The following is a 19,596-nucleotide window of genomic DNA, read 5'->3' as shown; positions in this document are numbered from 1 at the left end:
AGAGAGCTGAAGACAGTAAATTTTATTAAAATTTTTTTCTTAGTATATTCAAGAACTAGAGTCATTTTAATTTTGTAGATACCTTCACTTAGAAAAGGTAGTTTTTAAAGATTCATTTATTTCAGAGAGGGCGTGAGCGTGCAAGCATGGCAGGGGGCGGGGCAAAGGGAGAGGGAGGAAGAGAATCTCAAGCAGACTCCCCACTGAGCGCAGAGCCCAATGCAGGGCTCCATCTCAGGACCCTGACATCACGACCTGAGCCGAAGAAAACGTGAGTCGGCCACTTAACTGACTGTGCCACCCAGGTGCCCTAGGAAAGGTCATTTTTACAGCCTCAGTAAATACTTAGTTTGAAAACCATGAATCAATTGTTTCTCTGTTCTTGAGGAGGTTTCAGATGTTTCATTCTCAAGACATGATCAAAGTTAGCCAAGGAGTCCTGGTTTCTTCACTAACCGTAGACACACCCTCCGTCCTGTGTGGCCTGAGGCCCAATGTCTGCCTTGCTGTCTTCCCTCCAGATCATCAACCTCAGACAGATCCAGGAGGTGTTCAACCAGTTCCGGGTGGTGCTGAGGTAAGGGACTCTCCCCACCCACCCACCTGACTCCCACATCAGGCTGCCATTTTCATTTCCCATGGTCAGGGTGTGACCTCAGAGCACACTGCCTTGTCTCTCGTGGGTGAGAAGCCAGCTCAGAGTCCTGGGGGTGTGCCCAGGCCCCTGAGCTCTCAGATCCTCCAGCCCTCCCCTTCCCCTGGGGGAAGCAGGAAGGAGAACCCTCCATTCAAGGACAACTCAGAGAGGAAGTAGTCCCTGGTGGGTGTTTCCTGAGTTCCTTAATTAGACGGGAGGTCCTTGAGTGCCAGCCCTGAGTGTGGCCAGAGCGGGGCATCCTGAATACTCCCTGTGCCCCACCCCCACCTCAGGAGGCATTTGCAGTTTATTTAGGTGCAGACATACCTGTGGACTGAGCAGCTCGTGCTGGGTGGTGGCATAGGTGTGGGTCACGTGATTGCCAAGGGCCTTTTAAGGATGGAACCTAGGTGGGAAAGCATGGTCCCAAGGCAGGCTTACAGTCCTTGTTAAAGTTTTCTTGGAGCAGAAGTGCCTGGTGCACAAGGGTGGCCACTGTGGATTTTAGGGCTGGACAGTGGGTGTGTGCACTGAGGAATCTGGGTGTGGAATGGGCTTGTTTGGTCTGGTTCATGATGAGGGTGTGGCTCCATCACAAGGGGCCACACCCAAATGACTTCTAATTCCCATTCTTGGTTCTTGCTCTGAAAGTTTCAGCCTGGTGCCAAGGTGCGAGGTGTTCTCTCATTCTCTTTTTCAAGCCAACAGGAACAGGAAGTGGAGTCCGCTTTGCGCAGGAAGTACACCCTCATAGACAAGAATGACTTCACCGCCATTTCTGCAGTCCAGAAGGTATGCATGGTTGCTTCTTGTTGATGGCATTCACTTCAGATTTTTTTCCATTCCCACGCCTTTCCAGAAGCAGCAGGTGTTCCGCATGAGAGCAGATCTAGGGTTGCAACAGATAAAGGAAACACCAGGAAGAGTGTGACCATACACGAGTAAACCGTATATGAATTCAAAATGATCTCCAAAATTGGAGACATGACCATAAACATGACGATAAACAAGACCAATTCCTGGAGTTAGGTTGGAAACAGGCCCTAAGATCCTCAGGGTGTGGCATGAGACACCAGACCATCAAGTGGAGTTGTTGTGGAACACGGACATTGGTAGGGTGGTCAGAGATAGTGCTGTTGGAGACAGCCTGAGGCTATTAGCCTGGGCCTGCCACCTTGGCATGTGGGCTGAGTATGCCCACCTGAGCACATGTATACTTGGGTCCCCCACAGGCCAAAACCCTTAATCTAACCCTCAGCCCTATGGCTGGCCTCTATCCAGGCAGGGCTTATGGACGTTGATGGCCACCTAGTGGGTGAGCCTGATGGACAAGGCTTTGGACTCGGGGTCACCTCTTTCTCTACCAAACCTGGGAAGAAATCCAAGTCCAAGAAGACGTTCAAAGAACAGCTCAGGTGAGGAACCTTCCTGTTGCTTTACCTGCTCAGCCCCCTGGCCCTCCTCGGCTGGTGAAAGAGGACACAAGCTAGTGTCTTTGCTACTGGGTGGTCCCAGTTGTTCGTGTTGCTGCCAATACTAGCAACATCTGTGGGTCCCAGGCTGCGCTGGTTACCTCTTTTCCACACCCAGGAGGTAGGAGTTCATGCCTCCATTTTACTGATGTAGAAACCGAGACTCGGAGAGGGGAAGTCACTTCCAAGGTCACAGCACTGAGGAGTAGTAGAGTAGAAGAGAGAAGTCAGGCTAGCACCACCCCGCCCCGGGACTACGTGCAGAAACCACCCCTAACTGGAGTCCTTCTGTGACCCAGCTGTCTAAACACCCTAGTTTGCCTTCCAGACAAGAATGATTTGTGTGCCAGGTGAGAGGGTATCAGGGCTCACTTAAATGACACGCCCTCCCTGGAAGGTGTTGCTAGCGGTGGACATGAACACAGGCTCTAGGAGGCTCCTGTCACTGAAGGGGTCACCTTGTGTGAGGCATGACAGCCTCTCTGTGCTTCCATTTCCTTCTCCCTAAATTGGGAATCGTAATAGTAACTTCAAAGTCAGGAGAGTTGTTGGGAAGATAAATGGGTGACTGCAGTCCCTGTACCTAGAAGGTACGCAGTGCGAATGTGGTGTTGCCGTGATTATCATCTGTTAAAGGACACGGGCCAGGGCCGATTGTAGAAGACTGTTCCATGCAGGACAGGAGTTGGGTAGCAGGGGTTGCCGAGGCCACTGGCCTCCTCCTGATGGCTCAGGCCTGCTCAGATGTGCCTCTCTGAAAAAGAGGACCCTGGGTGCCATGACTTGGAGAGGGAGGGCAGCTACTTTCCCGGGAGTGGGTGTGGACACTCGTGGAGGCGGTTGAGCGGGTTGTGGGCTGATCAGGGCAGCGGGGCAGACATGTCTTGCTTTACCTTTGGTCTGTAGACAGACCTACCCTGGGTGGGAGCTGTGCCACTCCTTCCTCGGGATGCCTGTATGATGAAGACCTCCGCAGCCCAGATGTTCCTGGGAGCCCGTGGCCCACCCCACAGGTCCAGCTGCTTTCAGACCTGGACACTGCCTGAGACTGCTGACGGAGGGCTCCTCAGTCTGATGAGAGGGAGAAGAGTGCTCTCCTCTTCCTCCCCATGTGCATGGCTTAGGGTTGGACTCTTTGCCCTTTGGCCTAGGTGTATGATCCAGCTAGGACTGAATGGGATGGGGCTTCCGATGTCTGAGGTTTGGAAATGTCACTCCCCTAAGTACCATGACGGAGCCCTGGGGCCTCCCTGCCTTCTCCTTCCAGCTCCTCCGCAAGAAAGGAGGGCGCCAGCAGCCCTGTGAGTGGCAAGGATTTTGAGGTCTCCACCTCCAAGACCCAGCTGACCCCATCCTCCAAGGAGGGGGATGTCAAAGACCTGCCTCTGCGGGACCTGGAAACCTCCAGCGCTGAGCCCCTTCCCTCGGACTCCCCAAAGGAGGAGTCACGCCCACCCAGGTAACCACCTCCTGCGTGTGCTCCAGATCATTCAAAACCAGAGTGTGATCCTCAGCATGTCAAGAGCGTCCGCAGATAGATGAGAAATAAAATAGGGATAATAGGCAAAGACTAGGAGAACAGTGCAGAAAGAAGAACGTGATGGCTTATCCACATGCGAAATGCTCCTGTCTCAGGAGTCCTCCAAGGTACAGTTATACATGGAATCATTGTAGACCCTTCAAATAGCAATTATTTAAATAATTACATTTACATTTATTTTATTTTTTAATTTTATTTATTTTTTAAGATTTATTGATTTATTTGTCAGTGACAGCATAGTCACCTAAGTAGGGGGAGTGGCAGGCAGAGGGAGAAGCAGTCTCCCTGCTGAGCAAGGAGCCCGATGCGGGACTTGATCCCAGGACCCTGGAATCATGACCTGAGCTGAAGGCAGACGCTTAACCGACTGAGCCACCCAGGCGTCCCTAATTACATTTACATTTTAAAAAGTAACTAATGTGTTCAAAAGACCCCGGATTCTCAAGGTATGAGACCCCTTCCTCTAGCTACCCAGTTCCTCTCCCTGGTGAGCCAGTAATTGAGTGTTCAGTAATGTATCCTGAGGAAATAATTAGAGATGTGGGCCGTGATTTATGCAAACAGATGTTCATTGCATCATTAATTTAAAAAGCCAAAAACAATTTTTGGAAACACCTTCAGCAGCTAACATTATGGAAAAGGTACTAAGTGAATTATCATCTGTGTCCTTGGGATGTACAAGGATGTACATGAAGAATTTTTTTCCCCAGCAGGTGAACATTGTCAAGAACTCAGAGAAGTTGAAAGTACTGTACAGCAAACACCCTCTCGATTCTACATTTAACACATTACTTATTTCATCACGCATCCATCTTTCTCTCTATCCCTCTTATTTTTTGGATGCATTTCTTTTCTTTTTTAACTCTTTAAAAATTTTTTTATTATTTTTATTTTTTAAAGATTTTGTTTATTTATTTGAGAGAGAGAGAGAGCACACACAAGCAGGGGGGAGGGGCAGAGGGAGAGGGAGAAGCAGACTCCCCGAGGAGCAAGGAGCCTGACGTGGGACTCGATCCCAGGACCCTGGGATCATGACTTGAGCCGAAGGCAGATACTTAACCGGCTGAGTCACCCAGGGGCCCCTAACTTTTTTTTTTTTAAGATTCATTGATTTTAGAGGGACAGGGTGAGCGATCAGGGGGAGGAGCAGAGAGAGAGAATTCTGAAGCCGACTCCCCGCTGAGCAGGGAGCTCGATCCCAGGACCCCGAGATTACAACCTGAACCAAAACCGAGAGCCAGCCATTCAACTGACTGAGCCACCCAGGTGCCCCTTGATGCGTTTCAAAGAAGTTGCAGCCAACACTTCACCTTACCTGTCATTAACCAGAGTTCCCAGAGTGCCTTAGCGCATGAAGGCAGGCCTCTGTGAAAAACATAAGACGTAAAATCACATCTACTGCGTGACCTCAAACATTAAAAAATGTATCAAAGAAATCCCTGAAGGAGATAGACCAAAGCGTGGTTGCCAATAGGTAGCGAGTGGTTTTTTGCTTTGTTTTCTGTTTTTTATACTTTTCCTTGCCGTCCTCACTTTCTGCAATGGTCACATGCCCTTGTGTGCAGAGAGACAGAGACAGGGGAGCAGTTCCTGCATAGGGTGCCTGAGAGTTCTGGCCTCCTGCCCACAGAACACCCCCCCTCGCCCCCGCGAAGAGAGGCGAAGAGCCTGGTGGCTCCGGCCTCCCTTCCCCTCCCCTTCTGTCTTCAGGCCCAGTACCCCACCCCCCAAACCTGTGGCCTTCGAGGACTTTAAGAATGAGCGGGGCAGTGAGATCAACCGCATCTTCAAAGAGAACAAATCCATCTTGAATGAGCGGAGGAAAAGAGCCAGCGAGACCACGCAGCGCATCAATGCCATCAAGCGGGAGATGGACATGACCAAGGAGGCGCTGAATTTTCAGAAGTCACTCCGGGAGAAGCAAGGTGAATGTCGGTGGGAAGGTGGCTGGGGGCTGTGGCAGCTGAGCCATCCTGCTCTAAATGGGGCAGTCTTGAGCCCTGGAGGACAGAGATGGGAGGGGGCTGGCGGAGCATGTGGGGGTGTGGTCTTCACGCCTGCGTCATCATGTGGCTTTAATCAGCCCTGGGGAGCCACAGGCTCCTTCCCTGTCAGTCAGCCTTTGCCTGTGGGTCTCCCATTATTTTGTTGTCTCAGACCTAGGTGCTGGGCCTTCTCCCTGACATGTGCTCCTCTCAGCGGAGCAACAGGCCTTACAGAGGCTTCCCCAGGGAGATGGGCAGCTGGTGACCCCCACAAGGGCCCTACATCCTGGTGTGGTCTCCTCACTGCCCAGGGTAGTCTGATTGGCATGGGGTGCTGGTTAAGACACAAGAAACTGAGGAGGGAAAGAGAATATGGGTACCAGAGGGCTTAGGGAGTCATTGTCTCTGAGACCATTACTCATGCCACACCCTTGACACCCATGCTGGCCTGACAAAGTCTCATCTCCTAAGGCAGGTGGTGTGGGAGGTCCTCAGGCTTGGTGAGCAGGGACCTCAGTGTGGGGAGGGCGCTCACCTGGTCGCCCTGACCCTGGTGCCCTTGTCCCAGTGGTGGACAGTGCTCACCCTTGCCCTGAGGTGCTCTCACACCTTGAGTGTGCAGAGGACTCATCGGGGAGGGCTGGTCGAACACAGACTCCCAGGCCCCGACTACTGGTTCTAACTCAGGAGACCTGGAGCAAGGCCCAGAACCTGCCCTGAACTCATTTTAATGAGTAACCATCCCAACTCTTGAGGCCAGAGGTTCAGAAGCCACATTCTTGTTCACATTCCTGGTCCCATTGTCCCTCTCCCGACAGGGCACACTGGAGGTTACTGGGCTTTCCCTGGCTAAATCACAGCCCTATTCCAGGTGGGCTTCCCAGGCGGCGAGCTGTTGGGGCATCTCTAGATAGCATTTGTTTTATTTCTGCAGGCCAGGTGGGCCATCTCGCAGTGAGATGTGCACTTCACTCATTTACTTCTCAGAGGGCAACTCCAAATTCTGGAGGCCACTCTGCTCATACCCTACAGACCAACCATGATACAGTATTCCAGAGGGCTAGGCCTCCACAGGTCTGGGTATGGGGAAGGGCTAGTCATGGTGGCTCCAGACATGCCCCCACCCAGAACCTCCAGGGTGAAGGTCTTACAGAACCAAGGACTTCTTTGTCCCTTCTGCCATACCTTCTTTGAATATGCAACTTATTACATATTTACATATCTTAAATAATAAATATTCATGCTATGCTGACATATCATTTATGCCCAAATATGCCTGAAAACAGATATTTTTAAAGAATGAGATGAAGATTAAATAAACAATATTTTAAAATAGTTAAAATCTGGGGGTACCTGGCTGGTTCCGTTGGAAGCGCATGTGACTCTTGATCTCAGGGTTGTGAGTTCAAGCCCCACCTTGGGTGTAGAGATTACTCAAATAAAAACTTAAAATAGAATAGAGGCGCCTGGGTAACGCCGTCGTTAAGCATCTGCCTTCGGCCCAGGGCATGATCCTGGCGTTCTGGGATCGAGTCCCATATCAGGCTCCTCTGCTGGGAGCCTGCTTCTTCCTCTCCCGCTCCCCCTGCTTGTGTTCCCTCTCTAGCTGGCTGTCTCTCTGTCAAGTAAATAAATAAAATTAAAAAAAAAACACCTTAAAATAGAATAAAACATTTAAAATTTTATCTATGAGTATAAAAAACCTTTTTTAGGGGCGACTGGGTGGCACAGCGGTTAAGCGTCTGCCTTCTGCTCAGGGCGTGATCCCGGCGTTACGGGATCGAGCCCCACATCAGGCTCTTCTGCTATGAGCTTGCTTCTTCCTCTCCCACTCCCCCGCTTGTGTTCCCTCTCTCGCTGGCTGTCTCTATTTCTGTCGAATAAATAAATAAAATCTTTAAAAAAAAAACCAACCTTTTTTAAAGATTTTATATATTTATTTGAGAGAGAGCACAAGTGAGGGGCAGAGGGAGAGGGAGAAACAGCTCCCTACTGAGCAGAGAGCCCAATGTGGGGCTCGATCCCAGGACCCTAGGGTCATGATCTGAGCTGAAGGCAGATGGTTAACCGACTGAGCCTCCCAGGAGCCCCCAAACAAACATTTTTGCTCTTTCCCCCAACATCAGTTGTTTTCCATTTGTTGTTAAAATATCAAATAAAATACTTTTATCTTGAGGGAATAGATCAAGTAAATTTGTTTTTTGATTCATTTTGATCGATAGCCACTTACTGGCCCAGAAAGGTCAACAAATTTGGCATGTTAATTAGTGTTTTGTGAAAGAAAAATGAAAATCACTTAAAGTTTTTTCCTTGGTGATGGTCAGAGAACCCCCCCCCCCCGGTGGGACACAAAGTGTTCACAGTCCCTCCCCATGTCAACAGAATACTGTAAAGACTTTACTCTATAGAGGACTTATGTCTATCACAGTGACCACAGTGGAGACTGCCCATAGCACACAGACCCTGCCGCTCTGCACTGAAGGGGAAAGACCGGGGTGGTGGGGCCACTCTGTACCCCCCCACTCTAGACTTCCTGAATTGAGACCAATTTGAGATTCCTAATTGCCTCTCCATCAATGGTGACAATGTACCCTAAATTTTTCCCAGTAAATATCAGTGGAAGGACACCTGGAGACTGGCTCGTGCACCCCTGCCACACACCTCAGTCACATGGAGACCTCACTCTCCAGGGTTCCTGGGGGTAGAAACCCTACAGTCCTGGGGCAGTTGACATGATGCCTATGCTGAGCTTTCAAGGTCCCGTGGGCAGCAGCCCAATGAGTGAATGGCTCCACAGACCGTGTGATTTTGTCTTAACTCAGCAACCCTCATCTGACAGACCTTAAAAGCTCATGCAGAGACTGTAAGTGAGATGACAAATAGCACAACTGACCCCTCTCCTCCTGGAGCCTCTGACAGCCTCTTGACATGATGCAGATTTACACGCTGTTATTAATAAGGAACCTCACCTGAGTGCCTTGTGGTACTAGCCAGTGGTGGCAGTTCATGTATGTAACTCACAAAAAAGGTAAACATCCATCTCATTGAGGTGACTACCGAACTATCTTTGGCCAGGGAGGTTTAAGATCAAAGTTAAGTGTGAAGCATCGGCCATCTTTACCCTCTCCCCTGCCCACCTGTCCTGTAAAGTTGCCAGTGTGGCCCCCTCTGAGCTGAGCTCCTTCCGGTGAGACGTGTCCTGGTGGCCTGGCCCCTCCTCGTGCTTTGCCCACCCCTGCCCCCACACCCCAGCCCTTCCTCTGGTCTCTGGTCTTCGTGCTCTGCCAGCACCTTGTTCCCACTTTCCAGAATGCCTTCCTCCCCACGCCCCAAGCGAGCACCTCATTCTCTGACCTCCTGTGTCCCTGCAGGTGAGTATGAGAACAAGGGGCTGATGATCATCGATGAGGAGGAATTCCTGCTGATTCTGAAGCTCAAAGACCTCAAGAAGCAGTACCGTGCTGAGTACCAGGACCTGCGTGACCTCAAGGCCGAGATCCAGTACTGCCAGCACCTGGTGGATCAGTGTCGTCACCGCCTGCTCACAGGTGTGCCATTTGGGAAGGTTGGCTGACCACCTGAGGTCCCGGGAGGCAGAGGGCAAGGCCACCACCTGGGTTCTAGAAGCGGCTTCAGAGCTGCTCTCTGACAGAGGCTGGGGCTGGACAGGGGCTTCCAAAGCGTTTCCAGGACTCTGAGAGCCGGAGGGGGAGATGGGAAAGGGTGAGACCCTAGAGCAAGAAGCGAACAGGGGGTGAGCCTGTGACAGGCCCACATAGACGCTTTACCCGCGTCCTCAGGGCCTCCCCAACACCTCACCATGCTGTCTTCCTGCCTCCTCGCAGAATTCGATATCTGGTACAATGAGTCCTTCTTCATCCCCGAGGACATGCAGGTGTCACTGAAGCCAGGTAGCAGCATCCGGCCAGGCATGGTGCCTGTCAGCAGGCTCGTGTCTCTGGTGAGTGGCACCAGGGCCACAGTGGGAACAGTGGATGAGAACAGGGTGGGGGGCAGTACCCTTTGTCCTCTGTTTTCTCCGCAAACATGCCAGTGTATGGGCTGCTCCCAGCCTCTCCCACAGCTGGCCCAGGCAAATGGACGGGTCCAGGTCTCTCCCCAGTTATGGAGGATGGGGACACAGAGAACATCACTTGCTGCTGCCACGTTTCTGGGGTGGCTCATCCTGCTACAGGGTATCTGGCGAATACCTGATGCCCCCCACAAGCCCTGTCAGGGTAGATCCTACCGATGGCAGGCTGAAGGGACTGCTGAATTGAGCCACCCCTAGGGAGAAGATGACCAGGACAAGTTCAGCCAGCTACAGCAGATGATGCTGCCTGAGGGCCCTGACTCCATCTCCTTCTACAATGCCAAAGTCAAGACAGAACAGAAGGTAACTTGGGGGGGTTCATGTCTCCAGGAAGGTCAAGCCTCAGGGACCACATTATTAGGACACCCAAGATCACACTTCCCACTTTGGAGAGAGAAAGAAAGAATATGCCAGCCAAGGGAAATACCGTGTCGCCCAGAATCAGTGGGTATCTGCTGCCTGCTCTCGAGTCCTAGATTGGGTTAGTCCAACAGGGCCCCACAGACCGTGGCCGGGCTTGGAGATGGTTACTGGCCGGTCCCCATGTGGTTCACAGCCCAGGGCAGGGTCTGGGAATCTCCTGAGACCATTGCCTGTTGGGGACAACCTCTCCAGTGGGGGCGACCATGAACAGGAGGCAGGGGACAGAGGACCACATGCCACTGAGGCAAAGCTAGACAGGGTGTTGGCCACAGGCTGGGCCTGCGCTCTCCTCGCTGAGCAGGTTGGGCTGGAGCAGAGAGGCTCGCTCTGCTGAGGCTCAGTCTGGAGCCAGAACACAGAGGGCCTGTGGTGGGAACTTATCTGTGCCCATAGGCTGTTCTTTTTTTTTTTTTTTTTTAAGGTTTTATTTATTTGAGAGAGAGAGTGTGAGAGAGCATGGGTGGGGGTGGGGGAAGGAGCAGAGAGAGAGGGAGAAGCAGACTCCCTGCTGAGCAGGGAGCCCTTCTATCCCAGGACCCTGAGATCATGACCAGAACTTAAGGCCTTGACGCTTAACCAACTGAGCCACCCAGGCGCCCCCCACAGGCCGTTCTTATACAGCAGGTAGCAGGCGCACTCAGGGAGACTGCCCAAGAGGGCACATCATTTAAAAAATACAAATATAAATATAAATACAAATATCCAGTCCCCCACCCTCTCTGACAGGGAACCCCTGTCACTTTTTTCTTGTGTTCCCATTGCGTATTATGCTGTATCTGGCCTTTCCCACTAAACAGTGTATCTGAAGATCATTCCATGTCAACCCATAGCTGCCTCTGTTTTCCTTTCATTTTTTTCTTAAACCTGTGTGCTAGTACTCCATCACGAGGATATATCAAAATGTATTTAACCCATCTCATATTGAGGAACATTTGGGCGCTTCCATTTGTTTACAATACAAATACTGTGATAATTAACTTTGTACAAATGGCAAATTCACATGAGTGAATATATGTGAAAGTTATGTTTTGTAGAAGTGAATTTCTTGGTCTCAAGGTCATGTGTACTTTTAATGGACGGTGCTAAATAGCCTTCTTAGAGCTGGATCCCACCAGCTGCAGCCCTCGCCATGAGATGTATTATCATGCTTTTTGTTTTTTTCCAATCTGAAAGGTGAAAAATGGTCTCTCAAGGGAGCTTTAATTTGCATTTCTGTTATTATGAACGAAGTTGAGCTTCTCATATGTTTACGTGCCATTTTAATTTCTTTTCCTGTAAATAGCCTATTTGTATTTGTGCCTACTTTTCTATTGTTTTTTGGTCTTTATTCTTATTAATTTATAGGAAGTCTTGATATACTAGGAAGATTGGCTCTTTATGATATGAGTTGCAAATATTTTTCCCTGTTTGTCATTTGTCTTTTGTGTTTACCTCTGGTTTTTTGTAGTTATTCTGTTTAGTTTTTTAAAAGATTTTATTTGAGAGAGAGAGAGTGCACACATGAGCAGGGGGAGGGGCAGAGAGAGAGGGAGAAGCAGACTCCCCACTAAGCTGGGAGCCCAACACGGGGCTCGATCCCAGGACCCTGGGATCATGACCCAAGCAGAAGGCAGTCGCTTAACTGACTAAGCCACCTAGGCGCCCCATTCTGTTGATTTTTATGAAATCAAGTGTATTACTCTTTTCTCTCTTGACTTCTGGATTGTGTATCGTAATTAGAAAGCCCTTCTTCTGACTGAATTCATTCTTTGTACATTTATAGTTAAGCTGACATCTTTACTGACTTGTTCAATTTGTAACTTTCTTGTTAGATTGCAGATTCGGGTGTAGCAGGTCTAGGGTGGAGCCTGGAATTCTGCATTTCTTATTTATTACTTTATTTGAGAGAGAGTGCGCACAAGAGGGACCAAGGGAGAGGGACAGAGGGAATCTTAAGCAGGCTCCACACCTACCAGGGAGCCCGACTCGGGGCTTGATCCCATGACCCTGAGATCCTGACCTGAGTCGAAATCACCACTGGGACACTTAATCTGCTGAGCCACCCAGGCGCTCCAAGATTCTGCCTTCCTGATTAGGCTCAGATGATGCTCACAGTGTTCATCCAGGACCACGCTTTGAGTAGCAGGCCGCAGAGCTCCTCTCCCTCCAGGCCTCTCTCTCTCCAGACCTGGCCTTCGCTTCTCCCTGAGGTCTATTCCTTCCCCTATCTGTTCTACCCACCTCACTTCTCATTCTCTTGCCCCAGTCTTAGCCCTGGCATGCTCCTGTTTTCCAAGACTTTCCAGCTCCAATGCCCAGTATCACCTGACTGCTTGCTCTGGGTGTCTCCGGAAGGAAAGCCTAGTTGACTCTTCTTGGGTTAAGTGTACATTCCTTGTCCAGTTAGCAGTGGCGTGGAGTAGGGGCACCTGCCCGCCCCAGCTGCCTGGCCCCACTCCTTCAGCAGAGAAGAGGATGGCTTTACCAGGCAGCCATTTAGCCTTATGCTGTGAGCATCAAGCCTTAATAACCCCTAAGGCTGGAGGGAGGCCCATATCAGTGGACAGGGCCCTGTCTCTCTGGAAAGGTTTGCTGGGAACCAATCACTTTGTCTGGGGAAGGCGACCCTGGCCCAGCTGCTCTCATGGACCCTACTGGCTGACTCGAGAGAACTTACTCAGGGTTGTTCATGAAAATCTCTCTGTGGGAAGACAGGGTTCTCCCAGAGCATCTGGGAAAGAATGGAGTAGGGGCAAGTAGGCCTAGATAGCCCAGCCTTAGAAATCATTTGACTGTGACTACCATGTAGGGGCTTCCTTCTCTGGCTACAAAGAGGCCTGCCCCTGCTGGGCTCAGTGGAAGGGGCACATGGTATGAGGTACAGGTCCAACTTTATTCTTTTGCAGATAGATATCCAGTTTTCCCAGTACCAATTATTGTGGAAAAAAATTCTTCATTGAATTATCTTGTTGCCCTTGTGGAAATTCAATTAACCATAAATGTGAGGGTTTAATTTTTGGACTCTCAGTTCTATTCCATTGATCTATAGGTCTGTCCTTATGCCAGTACTATAATGTCTTGGTTACTGTAGACATTGTAGTTAGTTTTGAAATTACAAAGTATGAATTCTCCATCTTTGTTCTTCTTTTTCAAGACTGTTTTGACTATTCTGGGTTCCCTGTATTTCCATACAGATTTTCAGACCAGCTTGTCAGTTTATGCAGAGAAGCCAGCTGGGATGGGGGTTGTGTAAATCTGTAGATTGCTTTGGGGAATACTGCCATATTAACAATATTAAGTCCTCGAATTTATGAACATAGGCTATCTTTCTATTTATTTGGGTCTTTAATTTCTTTCAGTGGAGTTTTATACTTTCCAGAGTGTAAGTTTTGTACTTAAAAAAAAAAGTTTATTCCTAAGTATTTTATTCTTTTTGATGCTATTATGAATGGAATTGTATTTTAAATTTCATTCTTGGATGGTTCATTGTATGTGTCTAACAATACAATTGATTTTTGTATAATGATGTGGTATTCCTTCACCTTGCTAAACCCATTTATTAATTCTAATAGTTTCGTAGTGGATTCCTTAGAACTTTATACATACCAGATCATGTCATCTACAGCTACAAATAGATGTACTTCTTCCTTTCCAATCTGATGCCTTTTATATCTTTTTCTTGCCTCATTTGCCTGGCTAAAACCTCTAGTACAAGGTTGAAATAAGAGGTGAAAGTCGCCATCTTTGTCTTATTCCTGACCTTAGGGGGAAGGTATTCATTTTTTCACTCTCAAGTATGATATTAGCTGTGGGGTTTTCCTGGGAAAAAAAGCCTTAGAGCAGCACTTCTCTGTGCTGTGCACATGAACCGCCAGACTGTGAGAATACAGAGTCTGACGCAGCGGTCCTGGGGTGGAGCCTGAGTCTGCATTTCTGATAAGCTCCCAGCTGATCCCTATGTGGCTAGTCCCGGGAACATCCTTTAAGTAGCACAATTTGAAGTTCATTGTTTTGGAGTGCCTGGCTGGCTCAAAAGAGCATGCAGCTCTTGATCTCAGGGTTGTGAGTTTGAGCCCTATATCGGGTGTAGAGATTACTTAAATAAAAAACTTTTAAAAAATGGAAGTTCCTTCTTAGAATCTTTTATCAGGGTGAAAAAGTTCTCTTCTGTACCTAGTTCATTAGTATTTTCATCAGGAAGGGATATTGGAGCCTTATCTTTTTGAACGCTGTCTTTTTTAGGGTTCTGATTAGATGCATATTAGACTTTCTCACTATGTCCTCTGTATCTCCTAAAATCAGTCATTTCTTCCAGCTCCTCGTCTTTATACTGTAATTTGGGTAATTTCTTTACATTCCTGTTTCAGTTTATTAATGCCCTCTTCAGCTATGTCTAATCAGCCATGTCTAAAAATTCTCTTTGGTTCTTCTTCAGATTTACTTGGTCATTTTTTATAAATTCTTATCTCATGCTTTTAAAAAAAATAACTGAGATATAATTTATATACCGTAAAATTCACCCATTTAGAGTGTACAACTCAGTGGTTTTTCATATATCCACAGTTAAATGCAACCATAACCACAGTGAATTTTAGAACACTTTTTTCTCTGTTATTTTACTCCTAAATATTTCAGTGTTTATTTTTTAAGAACAAGTACATTCTGGGCACCTGGGTGGCTCAGTCATTAAGTGTCTGCCTTTGGCTCAGGGCATGATCCCAGAGTCCTGGGATCGAGCCCCATATCAGGATCCTCCCCTGGGAGCCTGCTTCTTCCTCTCCCACTCCCCCTGCTTGTGTTCCCTCTCTCGCTGGCTGTCTCTCTCTCTGTGTCAAATAAATAAATACATCTTTAAAAAAAAAAAAAGAACAAGTACATTCTCTTACATAATCATGATGTAGTCACTGAAATCAGGAAAATTAACAATGATGCAACAATATTATTTAATTCAAAGTTCATATTCAGCTTTTGACAGTTGTCCTAATGATGTCCTTTATAATTATTCTCCCTTCCCACCTTGGTCCAGGATGTAGTCTAGGATCATACATTACATTTAGTTGCCATGTCTCCTTTAATCCAGAACAATTGCTGTCTTTCCTTTGTTTAGTGATTTTGATATTTTTGAAGAGTCCAGGCCACAGAAATGATGTCATGTTCTTCATGGTACATCATATCAGGAGGTGCCTTAGTCAGCTTGGGGTGCTACAACAAAACACCATAGGCTAGGGTCTTAAACAACAGACATCTCTTTCTCTTGGTTCTAGAGGCTGGGAAGTCCAAGATCAAGGTGCTGGCAGATTTGCTTCTTGGTGAAGGCCTCCTGGCTTGTCAACAGCCATCTTTTTGCTGTGTGCTCACATGGCTTTCCTGGGCATGTGTTTGTGGAGAGAGCACACTCTCTCTCTTCCTCTTTTTATAAGGACACTAAACCATCATGAGGAGCTCCACCCTCATGACTTAGTCTACATCTGATTACCTCCCAAAGTTTCCCACTTCTTAATACCATTACAGTGGGGATTAAAGCTCCAACAAATGTATTCTGAGGGAATATAAACATTCAGTCCGTAACAGGGGGCACAAGATGTTGCTTTGTCCCATTATTGGCGAGGTTACTTTTGATCAGTTGGTTAAAGTCACTGTGTATGTTGAAGAAGAGGACCAAAAAGGTCTTTGGCTTTGGAGAAAGAACTTCCAGAATTGTATTCCTTATTGTGAATTGTTGTAAACTTGTTTCGACTGGCATAATTATTTCAAGATCACAGAAAAGGTGAACCAAAGCGATTTGTGTGGTTGCCACCATGAATTTCTCTCTTGATATTACAGACAAACCTTGTGTTTTCTTTAACTACTTCCAAAGTCTCAGATAAGCATTTAAATTCTAAATCGTTCAACAGAGGAATCCTGCATTTCTATAGTCAGTTATGTTCTCCCACCCTCCCCAAATCTCTAGGAGAACTCTCTGCATTGGACATTTCTTTTGTTGAAGACATGCCCATGCTCTATGTGCAGAAGTTGCACTGGAGTCATTCCATCTTTCATCTGTTTAAACCTTTCACATACATTTTTACACATTAAATAGATAGGATCAGATTTTTCAAGGTCGAAACGTTTTCCATTTTGCTGACTTTCTTTCATGGTGGCTTTTATTCGTGTGTGTGTGTGTGTGTGTGTGTGTGTTTAAATCATAAGTTCATATTTGACCTGAAGCTGTAGAAGTCCCGAATGCACCAGTACGTTCTCTCCTCCTGACAGTGTTTGCACTTGCTTCTGCAGTTAGCCATGGGGCACTGCCAACGCAGCACCATTTTAACCTCCTTCAAAAATTCCAATGTGAGTGGGGCCTGGCTGGCTCAGTCGGTAGAGCACACAACTCTCGATCTTGGGGTCGTGAGTTCGAGCCCCATGTGTGGTGTAGAGTTTACTTAAAAAAAAAATTACAACGTGATAAAAGATTAATATCCAGAATAGATAGAGAACTTTTAAAACTCAAATATGGGCCAAGAATAGGCATTTCTCGAAAAAATGTATGTATATATTTCATGTGGACAGTACGCACATGAAAAGATGCTCAAGGTCACAAATCATTGGGAAAGGACATCAAAACTAAAAGATAACCACCTCGTACCCATTAGGATGGCAACTATTATCTAAAAGCCAGAGAATAACAAGTGTTGGTGAGGATGTGGAGACATTGGAGCCCTAGTATGCGTGCTATGGGTGGGAATGTAAAATGGTACAGCCATTAAGCGAAACACGCCAGTCACCAAAAGGCAAACACTGTAGGATTCCACTCACGTGAGGTACTTGGAGTCGCCAAAATCAGAGACAGGAAAGAGAATGGTGGTTTCCAAGGGCTTGGGGAGGGAGGGAATGGGGACTTAGTGCTTAATGGGTATGGAATTTCAGCGTTGCAAGATAAAAAGAGTCAGGGAGATGGATGGTGGTGACGGTTGCATATTAGGAATGTATTTAATACCACTGAGCTGTACACTTAAAATAGTTAGGATGGTAAGTTTTATGTAGTGTGTATTTTACCACAATAAAAACATTCAGTTCCCCACACCGTGGAGGGGCTGGATTCATACCCACATTTCCGGTTGGGTTTTGCATTCGCTTACTTACTGCCCAGTGTTTCTATTTCTGCGTGCTTTCCCCACCTGCTTTCTGAGAGCCCAGCAGTGCATTGATAGGGAAGCATTTGTGAACATTTAGTTGGTTTGTGGAAGGAGGGCCCCCCAGAGTACATGTGTGCCCACGCCTCTGGAGATAGAAACCTCTTCTTTTCTTTTTGAACCTAATTCTTGCCAGAAATTTTCTAGTGGGCCCTTGAAACATATATGTTCCTTTACACCTGCCTGCCACTCCATTTTGGGGGGCACCTGAGTGGCTCAGTCGGTTAAGCGTCTGCCTTTGGATCAGGTCATGATGCCAGGGATTGAGCCCCATGTCAGGCTCCCTGCTCAGGGGGGAGCCTGCTTCTCCCTCTGCCCCTGCCCCCGCCCCCACTCATTCTCTCTCTTCTCTCTCTCTCTCAAATAGTATCTTTAAAAAAATTTAAAACACATGCTTGCCACACCATTTTAAAACAGTTTTACACACTTTCTTTAGGACAAAAGAATGAAAGGGGATGAATGGAACAATATTTCTCATAGGATTGGGGCTGGTCAGAGGGCATCCTTGCTCCCAAACTGTGATGTTTGCAGGAAGAATGATGGGGTGGATGCAAGTGGCATCGCTTCTGAGTCTGTACCTCCTAATCAATTCCTGTTTTCTCCTCTTTTCTGTGTCCAGCACAATTACTTGAAAACCATGATGGGCCTTCGGCAGGGACACAGGAAGTAGGGACTCATCGCCAGTGCCTTAAAGGACAAGACTCCCAGGAACTCCCGCCTGCTCTAGTGGGGCCGCTAAACCACCTGCCCAGAGCTCCAAACGCTCTGCTCCGAGGCTGGGGCCCAGCGCAGAGAACTCACGACAGCAACATCCTTCGCTCGTCTTCCCAGAACACTTTTGGTTTCAATTCACTATCTTATGTGCGGGGACAGGATAAAATAACCTTCTAGTCTGGACTTTTGATGCTCACTCAAGAACTTGCTTTTTTATTTCCCGTCCAGGAGGATGTCTTCCCTGTGTACAGGTGGGGTCAGAACTGAGTCTCCAGTAAGAAGGTGAAAAAGTAGCTCAGCCACACTCCTTGTGGTGTGCCTTTGTCCCACTGGCCGGCCCCTTTCCTTCCCTGGATGGACATCCTGGGGGTGAACTGGGCCTGAGCAGCCCTGATTCTCACAGCTGCTTCAAGCTGTAGGTCCTCTCAGGGCATCCTCTCTGTGTTCCTGAGCCAGTGACGGCAGGAGGCCCTCCTTCCTCAGCAACCAGAAGAAGAATGGGTCTAGGTGGAAATGGCTGAAGGGCAGATTTTTATCTCACAATAAGAGGCTTAAAATGAGAGCAGTCTTAGGGGGAAGGTAGCAGCAAGGGCCCCACAGTAGGGGGCTCTCTGGCAAGAAGGTTACAGAACATGCATCGGATAGAAGGTTGAACTGGATGGCATTGGTCCAAAGACCCCGTGATTCTGACTTCAGCCCACCAGTGAGCAGATGGATGGGGGTTTGTGGAAGAGAGAAAGTAGAAAGGCAACCTTGAGGTCTCTGCCCTCTTCCTATTCACCCCTTTCTCTTTCATAATGGACACACAGCGATCCTAAAAGAGCTTTCAGAGACTCCTACTACCCCAAGGCTTTGCAGAGCAGCTTTGAAGTGCCCGACTTCATCCCCCTGGATGACACACAAGGGGACTGTCACTGACCAACCCTAATGGTGTGCACCCAGCCCTCTTGGTCGGTCCTCACGTTTCCTCTGATTTGGCCAAATAGACAAGTCTGCCCAGGCTCTACCTACCCTCCCAGCTAGTGGAGGCCTTAAGCAGAGAGTTCTGATTTTTTCTTGGCTGCATCTCCTCTTACCAGGACTTGTTTGGGGTTCCCAGGTCTTTGGGGCATCTCAGGAAATAGGACATAGCACAGGTTACAGCATCTTGTTGGGACCACAGGAAGCGACTGTTTGTGGCAGTACCAATCCCCTTCCCTTCGTTCCCTGCCACAGGCCGGAATGGCATGACTATGCTGGACATCGCAGCATAGGATTCCTAGACAGCCAGTCTTGGGGCCTGCCGGCCAGGGTGAGCTGGACCTCTGTCATGCAGTTGGGCATATTCGTCTTTAGCTCTTTCATTACCACGTAGGCCTCTTTGCTGCAACATGAAACAAGTAGTCATCAGCGTGGGCAGAGCCACAGGAATAAACCAGGACGGTGCTCGGTAGATCACCCCTCACACAAACTCCTCACAGGAGCAGATGCTTCCAACGTGACAGGGAGCGAGGGGGCATCATGTCCACTCAAATGGGTCTGTTGTTCTAGAGAATAGTTCCTGCTGAGCTAATCTGACCACCAAAATCACCCCTGAGGGGA

General features: G+C 48.1%; 1 protein-coding gene and 2 long non-coding RNA genes across 9 annotated transcripts in view; 1 reads left to right on the top strand and 2 right to left on the bottom strand.

Annotated features, from left to right (window-relative positions):
• The window catches only part of KIF9 (kinesin family member 9), a 49,233-nt gene extending 30,136 nt beyond the window's left edge, over window positions 1–19,097 (top strand). For 5 of the 6 annotated variants that reach the window (XM_034658214.1, XM_034658213.1, XM_034658216.1 and 2 more), the window contains 9 exons: window positions 522–577; window positions 1,339–1,429; window positions 1,919–2,052; window positions 3,377–3,568; window positions 5,360–5,574; window positions 9,006–9,182; window positions 9,480–9,595; window positions 9,926–10,030; window positions 17,921–19,097. In XM_034658214.1, the coding sequence (XP_034514105.1) occupies window positions 522–577; window positions 1,339–1,429; window positions 1,919–2,052; window positions 3,377–3,568; window positions 5,360–5,574; window positions 9,006–9,182; window positions 9,480–9,595; window positions 9,926–10,030; window positions 17,921–17,971 (1,137 nt within the window). In that variant the 3' untranslated portion in view covers window positions 17,972–19,097. Of the gene's footprint in view, window positions 1–521; window positions 578–1,338; window positions 1,430–1,918; window positions 2,053–3,376; window positions 3,569–4,359; window positions 4,586–5,359; window positions 5,575–9,005; window positions 9,183–9,479; window positions 9,596–9,925; window positions 10,031–17,920 lie in introns of those variants that run through there. The other variant, XM_034658217.1, reaches the window with a different exon arrangement.
• On the bottom strand, window positions 2–19,212 carry LOC117801891. 2 transcript variants are annotated; one of them, XR_004624682.1, is made up of 3 exons: window positions 19,092–19,212; window positions 4,965–5,014; window positions 2–1,526 (listed from the first exon to the last, which is right to left on the bottom strand). It is a non-coding gene; the product is annotated as an uncharacterized LOC117801891 (long non-coding RNA). The 2 variants fall into 2 exon arrangements; XR_004624683.1 differs by lacking the exon at window positions 19,092–19,212 and adding an exon at window positions 6,988–7,051 and having other exon boundaries at window positions 4,965–5,649.
• On the bottom strand, window positions 7,209–9,593 carry LOC117801892. The gene is made up of 3 exons (XR_004624684.1): window positions 9,454–9,593; window positions 8,989–9,365; window positions 7,209–7,252 (listed from the first exon to the last, which is right to left on the bottom strand). It is a non-coding gene; the product is annotated as an uncharacterized LOC117801892 (long non-coding RNA).
• Window positions 19,213–19,596: the final 384 nt, after the last annotated feature.

The sequence above is a fragment of the Ailuropoda melanoleuca genome, chromosome 4, assembly GCF_002007445.2.
Source record: "Ailuropoda melanoleuca isolate Jingjing chromosome 4, ASM200744v2, whole genome shotgun sequence".
NCBI classification, from domain to species: domain Eukaryota; kingdom Metazoa; phylum Chordata; class Mammalia; order Carnivora; family Ursidae; genus Ailuropoda; species Ailuropoda melanoleuca.
This window is presented reverse-complemented; position numbering and strand designations above follow the sequence as displayed.